This window comes from Nicotiana tabacum, chromosome 16 (assembly GCF_000715075.1).
Source record: "Nicotiana tabacum cultivar K326 chromosome 16, ASM71507v2, whole genome shotgun sequence".
NCBI lineage: Eukaryota > Viridiplantae > Streptophyta > Magnoliopsida > Solanales > Solanaceae > Nicotiana > Nicotiana tabacum.
In genome coordinates, this window is record NC_134095.1 from 36,276,477 (window position 1) to 36,294,098 (window position 17,622).

At 35.3% G+C, this 17,622-nt stretch overlaps 1 protein-coding gene across 2 annotated transcripts; it reads right to left on the minus strand.

Moving 5' to 3' along the window:
• Positions 1 to 744: 744 nt before the first annotated feature.
• LOC107800823 (uncharacterized) lies at positions 745 to 10,253 on the minus strand. Of its 2 annotated transcripts, none has more exons than XM_016624391.2 (16): positions 10,066 to 10,253; positions 9,737 to 9,792; positions 8,957 to 9,050; positions 8,006 to 8,184; positions 7,686 to 7,736; positions 7,547 to 7,603; positions 7,074 to 7,194; positions 5,866 to 5,932; positions 5,723 to 5,764; positions 3,709 to 3,814; positions 3,480 to 3,590; positions 2,765 to 2,836; positions 2,578 to 2,679; positions 2,452 to 2,498; positions 2,282 to 2,309; positions 745 to 1,363 (listed from the first exon to the last, which is right to left on the minus strand). In XM_016624391.2, the coding sequence occupies exons 2-16, from the start codon at positions 9,752 to 9,754 to the stop codon at positions 1,043 to 1,045; spliced, it is 1,416 nt and encodes a 471-aa protein (XP_016479877.2). In that variant the 5' UTR covers positions 9,755 to 9,792; positions 10,066 to 10,253; the 3' UTR covers positions 745 to 1,042. The 2 variants fall into 2 exon arrangements, with proteins under 2 accessions (XP_016479877.2, XP_016480514.1); XM_016625028.2 differs by having other exon boundaries at positions 1,235 to 1,363; positions 2,125 to 2,309.
• Positions 10,254 to 17,622: the final 7,369 nt, after the last annotated feature.

Consider the following 17,622-nt stretch of genomic DNA (forward strand, 5'->3'; position numbering starts at 1 on the left):
AATATGCTTTAAACTAAAAACCAAAAATTTATATGAAAATCAGAGAAAAAAGAGAATAGCGTTTGCTGAGAAAACTAGTAAAAGGAGACTGGTATTGAGAGACCAGGAAGAAAGTGTCCATTTATATAGTATCACTGCATGGGAAGAACGTCCTAAGGTTCTTAGCTGAGATTCTCCTGTATATGATTCGAGAGAGTTGCAAAGTAAGGAGGAGGAGAAAGGGGGCTGAAGTTTTTTAAAAAGTGAGTACAAATTAAAAGTTTTTAGATAAATGGGTATAGGGGGGACAAATGCAATTTTTACAATGTTTTTGTGGTAGGAGACCATATTAAGGAAACTTCTTTAAGTCCACTTTTTTTCTTTCTTTACAGCCAATCACAACTTTTTACTTTCGTTCTTTTGTTTTTGCCGAGTGCGGTACAAAGCTGTAGGTCGAAAAGTCAGGAGAGAATATTTTTCTTGGACTTTGCCCAATTACTTGAAAATAAGCTTCCTATTTTCTTTTGGAGGCGGCAAAGAAAAAAAAAGACGAAGAAAAAAAGAACCTAAGGGATTTTGATGTAATAAATGGAAGAATATGTCCAGTCTAACTAATCATATCACTGAGATTGAAAAACCCAAGAATGAATTCCTGTTACTGAATGGCTTCAAACTCATTTCAGATACTATCAATCACAACATTCCATGTAACAGATTTTCATACTTAACATAGGAATAATCCATTATGCTAGCCAGGAAGGCGCATTGAAGATAATGGTTGTTTGTTTTCCTTTGATATATCAGAGCTCAATACAAAATTTTCTAGGACGTAAAAAGAACTTCATATAATGGGGAAAATTTTCTTTCAGCTACGAAGAATGACATCTAGTTCAAAAAAAAAAACTCATATTTTGTGTCACTACAAAATTTTCTTGAGTGACTCCTAGCATAGCAGCATGTTACCACAAAAATGCACACTGCTCTTATCGTCAATTCTGTATATCTATGTTGTACTCTGTGAAATGTTTTTAATTACTGTTTCACTTCTGGGTTTGTGGATCTTCTACTTTACCGGGAGCGATAAAGATGGAGCACAACATGAAGATGTGTCAATCTCCGCAACCTCTGTATCTTCTACTTCACTGGGGAGCGACAAAAATGGAGAATAACATGAAGAAGAGTCAGTCCCAGCAGCCTCTGTATCTTCTACTTCACTGGGGAGTGATGAAAGTGGGGCACAACATGAAGAAATGTCAATTCCAGCAACCTCTGTATCTTCTACTTTACTGGGGAGTGATGAAAACGGATCACAACATGAAGAAATATCAATGCCAGCAACCTCCATGGCATTGCAGACCCATTCAGGAACGTCACCTTCGGGGAACTAGAGGTCAAATTTAAGAAGTCATCACAATCCGCAGATATAAATATTTGTATTAGCAAATATAAGACGCACGCAAAACCAGTAAACCACACAGGAAAAGGATTCATGTGATTAATGCCTTGAAGACTTGGTCAACAGGTCGATCATGGAGAGATTCTACTTGTCTCATGAACTAACTTCTTGGAGAAAAAAATGTTCTTCTTGATCCAGGGCCACAAAGGAAAGGTGTTATTAAGGGAAAGAAGGTGAGAACTCTTATAATGCCTCCGGTCTTTAGATGCTTAATTTGCAGCCCGAGCAACATCATCAAGAATAATGTTGCAAAAGATCATTGAGGCCCCTAGGGCTTAGTTCAAGTGACAAAGGTTGAAATAGCCATTCACCATGTGAACTATGCCTGGCGTTTAAGTGGAGAAGGTTAGAAGAGCAGATCCATTATCCCCGAGTTTCGAAGGCTATAATTGGTCCTACGGGTTGCCCCCCTACAGATTTCTCGGTCTTAAGAAACTAATAATAATACGTTGCAAAAGAAATATTTGTTCTTTTGATTTAAGATAAGTTAGAGCATGTTCTCAAGTCTGTGTCAATTGAAATTGCTTTCCTAAATTGAGGAAGTTTCAACACACAGAAACATCTTCGCATCCTATCAGATCAAACTTAGCCAAGTGCATTATGATATGTGACAGAAAATCATTCAGTAAGTTTAGCAAGAAGACCTGTGATAAAAAGAGAAGTATTTCCTTAAACTGAAAAAAATATACCAAAATCTAACACATAGAGAGCTCTTCATAATGGTCTTAGCATGTGGTATAGCAGATAAAGGTAAGAGAAGTTGTGCCCATCAATTGCTTTTTTGATATACCAGGAGAAATGCATAGTCATTGAAATCATTTTGTTTGTAGTGGGATTATTCATTACCATTTTCTGCAGAAACTGGCAAACAAATCTGCAAAATTAAACAAATATGTCAAATGATCAGGAAAATAGAAGCAATAGATAGTGATTCATCTTTACATGCAATAAAAGTGACAAGTCAAGAAATCTGATAATAGTGAGGAAAATCTATTCAGAGCTAGAGGTGAACATACTCTGGAAACCGTCCTTCAACAATTGATGAGTGCAAGTTTCTGCTAAGCTGCATAGTTTGAATACCTCAAGGTCATGGCTGAGCTATATACAAACGAAAATATCTTTCAAACCTCAGTGCTTGGTACCTTCATCATATAGTATAAGTTGTGATATGACAGAAGTTGAGATCCCATGGCATCTTTAGTGACAAGGCAATGAATGTAAGCCCTGGTATATTTTTTACAGACCTGTCCAAAGATGACTGGTATTTGAAACAATGTATAAATGGAAAATAAAACCATCACTAGTCAAGCATCGTTTATCTCAATTTACCATACAGTCACATGTGGGATCAATAGGACGCATATCCTCTGTCATTGCCTTGTGTTTAAGTTTTAGAACTCCCTGCATCATGCCAAAGCAAAAGCATTATTCCACTACAAAATCAGTGGTGGATGATATTTTCGTCATAAATTGTCTAGTTTGGTTTTCAGGGCCCAAGTTTATGACAGATGGCGAGGAAAATTTGTGGCACATAATATATTTCAGGAAATAAAACAAACATTAAATCAACAAGAGAAATATAAAGTCAGATGATAAATTAGAGGAAAAATAGTTTTTCTTAAAACATCCTAAAGTTTCAAATCATGAACTACCAGTCTCCACAAACACAGACAAATGAGGCATAGTCAAGAATACTATCACATGGAAGGAGGGAAGTCAATGTAGCATGTAAAGAGCAGGATGCACAAATTCAACTCAAGATGGTTTTCCTACTAAAAGGAAAGACTATTTATATGTACACAAACAGAATATTTTTTTAGCAGCACAAGCACAATATAAACTATATGACTATAAGATCCACAACATGTTTATTGATCAAGAATCCTCAAAACATTGATGTTGGGTTAGAATATTAGCAGGTATAGATTTCTTATCATGCAGTATGAGAAATAGTATTCTATTGGTTTCACAAGAATGCTTACTGTGTGATTTCCACAACCAATTAAGTGGTGAATATTTGGAGGCAGAGGGCAGAGAAAATTACCTCAGGTACAAGCGCTGTGCCAAAGCGAGCAGTACGAGTAGGATAGACACAATCATACATGTCAGCACCTAAAGCACTGCATACCACAATGTCTAGTGGGTAACCCACGCCCTGGATTACAGCAGTCGAGATATCAGAAGCCAGAAGGCATCAAATCTATAATTGGAAAATTTGAAAATAGATGCATCATGCTAAATCTACTAAAGAACATCATAAAAGTGACATATACCATGACATATCGTGGTTTATGCTCAGGTAGTGCAGCAGTACACTGAGCCACGACACGCCAAAACGAGTCTTTATCTTCACCGCCTGCAAGACCACCAATAGCATAGCTGTCACACAAGTAAACCCGGTCATTTCACTCAGTTGACTGTTGAAGCTCAATTCTTCTAGTTTGGCTTGTCTGATAAGCTGCTTTTGAGTCTAATAAGTTAAAAGAGGTCCTTTTTCTTTTTAATAGCAGCTAGAAAGTCGGAATTTTATCAGATGAGGGATTTAAAATGATCAGCGCATATAACAACTTTAATTCTACTGAGGAACTTCATAATATAAATCAGTTTATTTGTAACTCTAAATGCACATCATACCCAGCAAAATTAGAATACAAAAGGAAAAAACAAAAAGGGTTGGTTCTGAGCTCTAGTAAGAAACTTATATTCTCTCCCTTTTAGAACTTTACCAAAGATGCACCTAGGGCATCTAATGGCCAATGTATAAATCATGGGGTATATATAAACAATTAGAAAGACAATTAAGGGAGCTTCCATCCATTATGCACAAATAGCAATATGCAAAGATAACCCAAGAATAGCAAATTCATCTCCACAGTCCCTCCCAACCAGATACCATGCAATGATTTTTATGGGATGTAATGTTAGCGAAGTAACTGGGATCTGTGCAACAGTTATGCTGCAGAATAGAGAATGGTGCTACACAACTTGATCCACTGTGGGTAAGGGTCATAACGCTGTTTGAAAATCAGTGTTCTTCAAAAGAGCAATCTGGAGAAGAGAACAATGAGATACATTATGGCTATGCTAAAAATGCAGGACAATTGTGACAGTGATCAGAAATTGAGCTGGTCCTTATTAGGGAACTCTTTGACAGTACTGGATAAACATATCAACCTACTAGTAGATGGGATGCATTATGTTCGGAATCACAAGGCATTTGGTAAATTCCTTGTGGTATCTTTTGGATCAAAAAAAGAAGGGACAAGGAACCTAAAACTTCAATTGAAAAGAGGTGGCAGGAAGACTGTCTCTTAAGATCCTTTCAGAAGAAAATCGTCTTCTCAAATGATGAAAAAGATTGCACCCAAGGGTGTGGCCTAGCAGGCAGTGAAAGAAGATTGAAGAGTATGACAGACCAGGGTTCAAATCCCAATGGAGGCCAAAAGCCAGATGATTTTTCCTATTTGCCTAGGCCTTGATAGATAGAGTTTTCGGCACCTATGCTGGTGGAAGGATGTGAGTATTTGGTGGAAGAGTCAAGAAGCTTAAAGTGGACCAAGCACCACCGTTATCGAAAAAATGAAGAAAAAGATTAAAGTTACAGGTGCAAAATTAGAACCTCAAACCAACATGTGCAATTAAATCTTCAATGAGCTACTAAAGGTTATTTGGTTCGAGGAATTCAATTCCAGACTGGATCTTACGACAGAACTAGAGTGAGAATTGAATCCTACTTTCTGTTTGGTACAATAGATCTTGAACCATATAATCAACCAAATTAATTTTCATTCCCAAAATGCCCCTGGACAATCTTACGGAACTAAACCGAAGACATAAACAACAAACCCAAAAAATAGAATATATTATCAAGGAATTTAATCTTTAGCTCTAATCCAGAAGGTTTGTTATCCATGATAACTACCCAGCCACTGCCACTTCCCCAAGAGCAAGTAGTGAGAACAAAACTGGGAACTAGGTAGCATATTATAATAAATTTTGTCCCACCTAATCCGGATCCTTATCCCATCACCAAATTACCCTGATAAATTGCATGTACTGAACAGTTAACCATTTCAATATATGTAGTTCGACTGAAACTAAGATAGGAAATTGCAAGCTATTATGCACATCCCCCACCCACCCGTCCCTTCATGTGATAGACATCATAATCTCTCTTTGCTGGGAAATTCTTTCAAAACTAAGAATGTAAAAATATACACTTAAAGTTTCCACATACAAGGTGATGAACGTTTAGGATAGTGTACATATTCAGAACTACAAACATACCCAGGCAAATTGCGCTTCACTAAACCTCTGACACATATATCCCTGATAGCAACAAACAAAACGAGAAAGTTGTCAAATGAGATGTAATTATGTAAACAATAAAGCAATCTCAGAAGCAACAGGGATGTTACAATGTAAGTCACCTTAATACAGGATCTAAACCACCTTGCACTATGCCAAATAGATTCTGCTCATGTGGTCTCTTGTGAGCTGCCAATAACAAATGAAAGCATGAAAAACACAAACTGAGAGTCTGGTAGAAGTACATCAGCAACTTTAGCTTGGAAACTCTACATTTAACAATAGAAAGAGAGAAATTCTGAAATGAACTTTGAGAACAGTTAACTCTTATACAGTCTTTTCTGTTGTTGGCATCTACTTCTACAATGAAAAACTTCAAAATCGAAGTTTCACTGAGAACCTTACTCAAACTATCTGTCAATTAAGTGTTTACTGGACTTAACCCTTGTTAAGTACTGCTAGTTGATAGCATAACATGCCAAATGGCGCTCAATATTGTAAGAGGACTATTTTACATTCAATACTAACTTCATCTAACTCTACCACCTAACTTATCGCATCTACCATCAGATGTGAGTCAATCTAGTCCTTTCATCACCGAACAACAACAACAATAAACCCAGTGTAATTCCACAAGTGGGGTCTGGGGAGGGTAGTGTGTACGCAACCTTACCCCTATCTTGAGAAGGTAGAGAGACTGATTTCAATAGACCCATCCTTTCATCACCGAAGTCTGCCAGATTAACCAAAAGCTAAGAGCTCAAGTGTTTTCGAATTCCTCTCATTCCTGGGCTTCCCATCCTCAAAAAAACCTCCCACCTTTCCAGCCAAAACTTTTGAAAGCTGCCACCCTCTTCCTAGGCTTTGCAATCTCACTGTAAGCCTTGCAAACCACTGTTTGCAGACATCCTACAAACCAATGGCGGTGGTATTGATTTGTAAGAAGGTGGTGAAGGTTCACAAAGAAAGATTGCCAGAATTTTAGGAGATCAGGGCCATTTGCAGCCTATTTGAGAGGTTTAACTAGCATGAAATGGAACAAAGGGCATTGACAAAATGCAAGAAAGTTGGTCCAAAACCTATGTTGCTCGGATCCTCCAAACTTGCTGCCTGGTGTGTCTCAGATCCTCCAAAAGTAATGCATTTTTGGAGGATCATAGCAACATAGTCCAAAATATCAAAACAAGAAGTAGAGAAATTCCCTACATTACAGCTGGTTAAAACCAAATCCTATAGAGATTATCTCTTGCCCACTGAATGTGATTAATCATAAAGTTCAGTAAAAGATAAATAACCACATCAAAATGTACAGGCTGCTCAATCATATTACCTGCTATGCACCTATCTATCCAACGCAGAGTTCGATACATAGCCTCTTCAATTCGTGGACCTGTGATAGTAGTTTTCACAACATCATCAAGAGCCATAATAATATCTGCACCAATTCTGTTCTGCAATGGGTCGGGCAAGTCAGCAAGTGCAACGGAATCAGTTATAAAGGGCTACTCAAGAAACATAAACTGATAAATCTCAGGCCGATGAAAAGATATGATGCAATTAATGACTAATTAGCAGCAATATTGAGACCAGATGATATAGAATATAAGCACATACGTTTTGACACAATTTTGTAATGACTAATCTACCATGCATGTGAAGATTGCACCAGTTTTGAAATATTATCGTCATTCTGTTTGGAATTATTATACCGTCCTGCTTGCTTAGAGTATGACATTGAGATAAAAAATAGTATAGTACAAGATCATAAATAACAGAACATCTACATCCCCTAAATGTACCTACTTGGATGTGTATTGACTCTTCAGGTGTAAGGAGCATTGGCTTTCCATCCACCGGTGACTGCAAAAAGGAACAAATTAAATCACATGAAACATAAGAGATAAGGATATGAAAAGTAAAAGAGAGAGCACAAAAAGAATACCTGAAACGTGACACCCTTCTCAGTGATATCAGCCAAATGCAACAAGGAGACCTACAACCAGAAATTTTAAACTCATTTGTCAAACAGCACATCATATAGAATAAAGCATTTCATGTTGTTCATAAGACACTGAACAACTGGCTGCAAAATTGGAATGACGTGCATGAAATCCATAAGCATAAAGGCGACACAATAGGGCATAAAGGCGTATAGCTTTTTGATCAACATGTGTTCAGTACATCTTAAATACTGATGGTTATAGTGTTTCAAAAAAAAAAAAATTAACCGAAGATTAAGGAAGCAGAACTGTGATAGACTACCATTTGAAAGCCCCCAGAGTCAGTAAGTAGTGCCCTCGGCCAATTCATGAACTTATGTAGACCTCCTAACTCATCGATGAGCTCAGAGGTAGGACGTAGTGCCAAATGATATGTGTTTCCGAGGATTATTTGGCAACCAATATCCTCAAGCTGGCAGGCGGTCAAACCCTTTATAGTGCCTGTGATGATGAAAAATCAAATGGATGACAATGAGAAAAAATGCATATCATCAATGATATGAAGACCAATAATAGTTTCTATTTCTACAAGTATGAAGACCAGTAGAAAGTACTCTCACAAAAAGTTTCAATCATGAAGTCTGTAAACCTATATATTTACAGAGTACAATATATAGAGTTTTAAGCCGTGGACAGAATCACCTGATACTTTTTATTAGAAACAAAAATTTGATAATAACAGTAATAGAAGACAGAGACACAGAAATACCACGGGCAAGGAAGAGCAATTTCACTATATCAAGTACCGGGAAGTAGGCATATTGCGCGAACCACGTAAATTTCTATGTCTTTATCTTCTATTCCATTATTATCATATAATCGTGTCTTGTTCCAACCAAAAGTACCGATCAATCTTGTTCGTTGCGTAACATAGAGGAAATCAAAATCTAACTTCTATATGTCCACATGCAGCAATCCCAAGTATGCACCTCCCAATACCCAATTAAGTGAGATAGTTTTGACTTGACACGACTACCAGAGCATATATGAAACGGTTTCACTGTCGTTATCAACCAAAACAGACTAATACCAAATTCTACACTGTCAACATACTTATAACAAAGAGCTATCAACAGACTGCTGGCTCTAATTTGAAGGTTTCTCAAATATTTAAAGAACTTGGCTAAAGACTGGATAAAACAATTACAATATTAGTATTAAACAAAAGAGAGAGAGATGTCTTCCTGTCAATCAACTCCTAACATACTCTTACCTTGCGTGCCAACAGGCATAAAAAGAGGTGTCTGGCATTCATAGTGAGGGAGTATAAGCCGAGCTGCACGAGCACGATTAAATCTCCCAAGGATCTGGTATCAGAAAGATTAGGCACAGTTCCTTAGTGGAGTAACAAACAGCTAAATTTTGGGTAAGAGAGAAAAACCTCACTAAATTTTTTGTAAAAGAGAGAAAACTTAGGGAGACTAGTTACACCACTTTGCCATATTAACTGCAACTAAAAATTACAGCTGGTCTTATCTGTAAAATTGCCATAAATCTTTTCCTAAATTCGTTGGAAATGGTTAAAATACTCGGACAAAGCTGTGTCACTCAAACTAGATTCCTTGTCCTCCTTCATTAACTGAGGTTCTTATCACGTCAAAAATTTGCAACTTGAAATTTTTAACAACTCATAATGATGGGACTCGTTGTTTTGATGAGTACCATGGATCAAAATTTTCATATCAAAAAATCTATTATACTACAATAGAAGTGGTAATAATGTTCTTGTGCTACTTGCTATTACCAAGCAACATCAGCTTAATATGACAACAACTAGGCCTCAATCCCAAACTAAGTTGAGATAAGCTATATATATCCTCAATATCCATCCTCTCCTACCCATTTCATTTCAATACTCTATAGTTTGTTATTTTAAGAGGTATCTCGATTTATCAATATTTAAGAATCCAATTTCATAAGGCACAATGCAGTTTGCAAATGCTAACTCCTGTTAGCAGCTTCTATTTGTATAAAAATACTCAAAGAAATTCACCTCGAAACGAAGTGCCATTAATGCCTCTATATTCCACCAGGTTCAATAGCTCATAACTGAAACCATAAAAACAAACTTCGTTTAGGCTCAATAAAGTAAAACTTCAACTATAAAACACAAACTTCAATTCCACAACCTAAAATTTTATTAAAGCACAACCGCATTGTAGCTCAGGACTAACATAAATAAACCAGTCATCATATAAAAACGTACATATTCTGCTAGATAATGGAAGATTCTACTATAAGTTTATGGCTGTCTAATACATGCAATTACTTTTAGTTATACAAATAATACTGCATGGAAGGTGAATATTTAGACAAGCTTACCGGTAACGGTGGATATACCGGCGGCGGCGGCGGCGGGAAGGACAATCAGAGTTTGTCAGTGTGAGGGTGCCCTAAATAGAGTAGTATGAGGTACGTACAAGGCGCCGACCAAAGTCAAATTTTGCTCTATATAGCATAAGCTTTAAATACAGTCGCCGGGAATGGAAGTTTCTGAGTGTTTCCTATTTGAATAAACTTGATTGCCCTAGAGAGTTTTACTAATTTAAAAGGTCAAACAATTAATAAAAGAAAATAATGAACAAAAAAACTTATTATGCGGTGTATAAGAGATTTGTGTTATAAATATATTATATTATGGATGTTCATTTAGTAATTTGTTGTAAATAATCTTCCTCAACAAGCTTATCCATATGGGGCTCCACCGTAAATATGTTTATCTATTTAGTACTCTATTGGAAATAAGCTTCCTGAAGAAGCTTATCACTTCGGTACCCGGTTATGGATAAACATTACCCTAGGTAGAAGATTATCCATACCGGGTATAATAAGTTTATCCATTTAATACTCCGTTATGGATAAACATTGCGCTCAGTAGAAGATTATTCATATCTGGTATAGTAGCAGCTTACACAGGAGTTTGCAGTAGCAGCTTGCGTAGCAACTTACACAACAGCTTGTAATAGCAGCTTACACAGCAGCTTGTAGTAGCAGCTTACACAGCATCTTGCGTAGCAGCTTGTAATAGCAGCTTACACAGCAGCTTGTAGTAGAAGCTTACACAGCAGCTTGCGTAGCAGCTTACACAACAGCTTCCTTTCTTCTATAAATAGAAGAGATTTCAGTTCATTATGTACGTCAGTTTGAATTCGAATAATATATCAGTTTCTCTCTATACTTGTCTTTACTTTATAGTCTTTATTTTATAACACGTTATCAGCACAAGACTCTGCCATCTCGAGCAAATATTTTGAAAGTATCTGAGGTAAGAACTTTCTTTTCCTAAATAATGTCAAATCTTTCCAAACTTGAATTTGTAGCCCTGGATATATCGGGCAAAAGCTACATGTCTTGGGTGCTTGATGCTGAAATTCATCTTGATGCGATGGGTCTGGCAGACACCATCAAAGACAAAAATCAGGCATCAAACCAAGACCGTGCCAAAGCAATGATATTCCTACACCATCACCCTGATAAGGGCCTGAAAATGGAATATCTTACTATTAAAGATTCAGTCATACTGTGGAATAATTTGAAAGATAGATATGACCACCTGAATATGGTCGTTCTTCCACAGGCACGATATGATTGGACTCATCTAAGGCTACAAGATTTTAAATCTATCAGTGAGTATAATTCTGCTATGTTCAGAATTATTTCCCAATTGAAGTTATGTGGTGATAATATTACTGATCATGATATGTTGGAGAAAACTTTCACCATTTTTCATGCCTCGAATATGCTCCTGCAGCAGCAATATCGAGAGATGGGATTTAAAAAGTATTCTGAACTTATCTCACATCTTCTTATAGTCGAGCAACATAATGGGCTATTAATGAAAAATCATGAAAGCCGACCTACTGGTTCTTGTCCATTTCCTGAAGTGAATGAGACGAACTTCCACCAGGCTAAACGTGGAAAAGGTCGTGGCCCCAGTCGTGGTCATGGTCGTGGTCGGGAAAGAAACTCTAATCATGGTAATAATAATGCACTAAAGAACACTCCTCACCACCAGCAGTGGAAAAGGAAGGAACAAAAGCATGAAGCGGTGCAAGCACCAAATGCAGAAAATGCATGCTATAGATGTGGAGAAAAAGGGCACTAGTCACGTACCTGTCGTACGCCAAAGCACCTGGTTGAGCTTTATCAAGCCTCCCTAAAGAAGACAAAGAAAAATGTTGAAGCAAATTTTATTTCTGAAGATAATTTAGACTTCATGCATTTGGATGTAACTGATTACCTGGCACTCCCAGAAGGAGAAACAAGTCATGTAATCGGTGGTGAATCCGTAAAAATGTAAATATTTTAATTTTTGTTATTTGTAATAGATATTATGGTTATGTAATAGTTGTACATAAAGAAAAATTATGATTTGATAATGATGTTTACTATAATATATCTTGTTTATGTCATTTTGAAGAATATGGATAACATTATTAGATCAACTTAAACTCTAGCAGAGTTTGCAAGAAATATACAACCACAAGAAGTGGTTATATTTCGTATATCTCATTGTAATTATATTTTGTTAACTACCAGAAGTGGTATGTGCCTATGATCACCAGAAGTGATAATTTAGGCTTTCTATGGTTACAATTGAAGATAAGCCACATAAATATTCTCTATATTAAATGCACGCCTCGATTTGCTCCTGAAGTAGTAAATATTTTAAAAGAGGTTGAGGCATCACAATTTGATGTGATTAATGCGCATTCAGATAATTATGTTCGATTTCCTGAAGGATGAGAACTTTTGATAATATTAATCCATTCCCTGAAGTGAATGTGACAATACTAATAAGTCGGGTAAATATGAACGCGCTCTTGATGTGAATACATTACAATTCACCTCCAGAAGAGTTAATATAATTGAGAGAATATATACTCAATATTTCGTATTTTAAATTTGCTCCTGAAGAAGTAACACAATTGAAATTGCCTCATGAAGTGGAAAAATATTATGAAGAGGAGTTTTCGTGTGCTTAAACAATTATTTTACATTGTTTATTTGATTGTAATTTTTTCTCATGACACCAGCAGTGTCTGAGCAATATTTGATAGTACAAAATGTATCAACAACTCCTGAAGAGCTAAATGTTTGCCTAAAGAATACATGACACCAGTAGTGCCAGATAAATATTAGATTGTGGATAATAAATGAAGGCTCTCGAAGAGCTTATATACAAATATGTCATTCATATTATATGATTATGGTCAAAACATATGTTGTAGTAAACCTAAAGTTTACTAATACAAATGGCTATCATATTGAGACTACAAATGATTGAAAGATTGATAATCTTCATGTTTCCACAATCATAGGGGGTAAAATAATATGTATGTGAGAAGTTACTCGCCTTATTCTTTAATTTGTACTATATCATGTATCACAGTAAACCAGAAGTTTACTAAAGCAAAAGTTTATGCCATAGTAAACCAAAAGTTTACTAAGAGATAGCACATGACATGATAAACTTGAAGTTTTCATTTGCCATTTTTAAATGAGCTATTTGAGAATTCAGATAAGCACATACTAAAGAACTAGAAGATTTTTCAAGAATTCTCATGTGTTGCTTGTTCTCATAATGAATTGATTATACCAGCTAAAGTTGGGGCTAAGACCCCTGATTCTGAAATATATAAAAGGTGAATATGGGCTCGTTCACCTATCATGTGAACCACTTATAGGTGCATATATGAGATGGTTATATGTGTAATTATTGTCAACCTGCAATTTGGCATTTGGAATTGCTTTTCTCGATTAAGAGCATAATTTTCAGATTATGAAATCAAGACAGTTCATCTTGATAATGCTGGTTTATATCCAAGCTGGTTTAGCATTGAATACCTCCTATTAATGGCTAAACCATTGCTTATGAGAACAAAGCTTCATGTGTTGGTCTAAGATTTTCTAAATTGCATATAGCAGCACTTGTATGCATCAGATCAACAATATATGATAAATCCTCCCTTCACAATTGGTTTAGGATTAAAAACCAAATATTTTTACTATCTTTTGTTGTGTGGTATATGATTAATTTCTCTACCATAATACACAAAGATATGTTTCCCAAAGATGATTGGGGATATATGTTAGTTTTTCTAACATTTGGGGGATGGAATAAACAGTTGAAAAATATGCTATATGAATCGAATTATCATGATCCTCACTTAGAAGATAATTCAAGTCGAATGCCAGAAGCATTTGCTGATCCAAAATTAAATATCAGGTACCTGAAACTCCCGAAAAAGTTCAGGTACCTGAAAATAAAGAAAGTGATGAGATCTCCACAAGTTATGTCGCTTCGGAACTGACACAAAATGATCGTCGACGATATATTTAATACAATATAGTGCACAATATTGTAAAAGATTGTGAGGATCGGACTAGCAGTCCAGACACTTGAAGATGTCATACCATTTAGATACAAGTCTTAACCTATATGACTTATTTGGCTAAATCTATATGAAGATCCTTGAAGGATTGAAAATGCCCGAAACATATAATTCAAAGTCTTGAGAAATGTACTCGATCAAATTATAAAGATCTTTGTACGGTTTAAAGCAATCTGTGCGCGTGTGGTATAATCGCCTCGGTAAATATTTGCTGAAAGAAAGTTACATAAATTATGTTATTTGTCCATGTATTTTTATAAAGAAAATGTCATCAAAATTTGTTACACTTGCTGTTTATGTTGGTGACGTAAATCTTATTGGAACTCCGGAAGAGCTCCAAGAGGGTCCTAAAAATACTTTTACATGGACAAAGTGTACCCATTAAGTACACCAATGAATATTCAAAATTTGAAGTGAATAAGGATCCGTTCCAACCTCTGGAAGAGGATGATGAGCTCCTTGGTCCTGAAATACTCTATCTCGGTGTAGATGGTGCACTTATTTATCTTGTTAATGCTAACAAAAGTGGTGCAGATCGTATTGGTAATGCAGATGCAGATTATTTATCCGATACCCATAAAGCTCGATTTCAAACCGGCAAGCAGAGAGTGCATATGATTGAGATCAGTGATTCATTCGAGAAACATGTGGGTTGGAATGTGATAAAAAACCCACAATATTATACGGAGACAATGTTTCATGCATAGCACTATTAAAGGAAGGATTTATAAAAGGAGATAGAGCGAAGAACATTTTACCAGAATTATTCTACACACACGATCTTCAGAAAAATGGTGACATTGATGTGCAACAAATCCGTTCAAGTGATAATCCAGCAGATTTATTCACTAAATCTTTGCCAACTTCAACTTTTGAGAAGATGGTATACAAGATTGAAATGCGGAGACTCAAATATTTGAAACAAGGTTTTCATCATGGGGAGTAAAATACGTGATGCACTCCTTTTCCCTTACTAAGGTTTTTCCCATGGGGTTTTACTTATAAGGTTTTTAATGAGGCACATAGCAATGCGTTTTACTAAGTATGTGTACTCTTTTTCCTTCACTGGGATTTTTTCTCACGTGGTTTTTCCTAGTAAGGTTTTAATGAGACACATTATCTTTTAATGAACATCCAAGGGGGAGTGTTATAAATATATTATATTATGGATGTTCATTTAGTACTCCGTTGTAAATAATCTTCCTGAAGAAGCTTATCTATATGGGACTCCACCGTAAATATGTTTATCTATTTAGTACTCTATTGGAAATAAGCTTCCTGAAGAAGCTTATCACTTCGGTACCCGGTTATGGATAAACATTACCCTAGATAGAAGATTATCCATACCGGGTATAATAAGCTTATCCATTCAGTAATCCGTTATGGATAAACATTGCTCTCAGTAGAAGATTATTCATATCTGGTATAGTAGCAGCTTACACAGCAGCTTGCAGTAGCAGCTTACACAGCAACTTGCAGTAGCAGCTTACAGTAGCATCTTACACAACAACTTGTAGTAGCAGCTTACACAACAGCTTGCGTAGCAGCTTACACAACAGCTTGTAGTAGCAGCTTACACAACAACTTGTAGTAGCAGCTTACACAACAGCAGCTTCCTTTCTTTTATAAATAGAAGAGATTTCAGTTCATTATGTACATCAGTTTGAATTCGAATAATATATCAGTTTCTCTCTATACTTGTCTTTACTTTATAGTCTTTATTTTATAACAATTTGTTATTTGTAAGTTATGAGTAATAATCATGAATTGTTAGAATGATGAATTATTAATTTAGATGATCCTATTCATCAAAGCTAATTAATAATCCACATTGAGATCTTTAAATTTTCGAATAAATTATGGCAATATTGGCAATGCATAGTTTTGTATCATAAATCAAATGTTGTTTTAGTTTTACACGTTTATATTAACACTAAGAGTTTTTACGGCAAAACTAACCCTATTGTATTGTATTGTATTGTATTGTTTTTTAGATTTAATATTTAATTGTTACTTAAATTATATTATGTCATATTATTAAATTTATTGTTATGTAATAATAAAGAGGTTTAGTTTAATGATTGATTTGGTGTGATTATGTTGCCTTGTTTCTTTTCTCACTATACTTTTACTTGTTATTAATTAATAATTTTATTTCGTCTAAAATGGTAATTTTACTATTTCAAAATAAAGAAAAAGATAATTATTTATGATGCCTTAACAAGTTATAATATATTTCATGACAGTATAACACAACTAAATTAATTTAAATTACTTATATGGAAGTCTTCATGATAAATGCTAATTGAACTTAAAAAATATCATAAAATCAATTAAAGTACAGATAAAATTAATCATCTACTTAATTTGCATAGGCTGAAAGTTGCAATCCCATAATTGAAAGACGTATAATGACTTTAGGTGAAATTGTTAGTTTTCAGTACATATTGATATTTTGTTTTTAACTACTAAATGTTTTCAATGTAAAATTATATTTTCCCTCATGATTATTTAGCTATTACTTGAATCTTATTTTAAAGTGTAATCTTATTATTATTTTATTTTCAACTAATTTCATTGGAGTTGCACACATTTAAGAACTTAGTATACTTACAAGAGACAATTGGTGATAAATCACGAAAGGGTCATCTTTAATTATTTTATGAATATTTGTTAAAAATATAACATTTAGATTAGTTAAGGATATTTTAATAAACCTATAAGTTATTATGCAATATCATAAACTCAAACAATAATAAATATGTATTAAATCCGAACAACAACAACAACGACCCAGTAAAATTTCACAAGTGGGGTATGGGGAAGGTAGTATGTACGTATATCTTATCCCTACCCCAAAGGAGTAGAGAAGCTGTTTCCGGAAGACACTCGGCTCAAGATAATAAGAAAAATAAAAAGAAGAGAATATTAGTTTCACCACAGAGATCATAGGAAAAATAGGAACATAAAATGTAGAAGGAAAAATGCAAAACAAAAATGATGGCTAGTAAATAGGTCCTGCACCGAAAAGAGAAAATAGTAAGACACTGCAACGCCCCTAGCTATTTCAGATAAAAACCCTACCAGACTAGGCTCACAACAGTACAAGGTAACGCAAGACTCAGTTACCTCCTAGCCTACAACCGTAATACTCGACCTCCATAACTTCCTATCAAGTGTCATGTCCTCGGAAATATGAAGCTTCGCCATATCCTGCATGATCACTTCTCCCCAATACTTCTTAGGCCGCCCTCTACCTCTTCTCGTGGCCTTCACATATAATTTAATGATATAATTTATTTGTATACTATATTTATTAAATAATATAATGTAATACGATACATTAAACAACGTTTTGAAGTTTTGGAGAGAGATGTGACGTAAAAGTCCTTTTTAGAACTACAGTTATTCGCTTTATTTTTTACCCTTGTTTTTGTCAGGCAATTATTCGATTTAGACAGGCTCTTTTCTTTTTTTAAACATG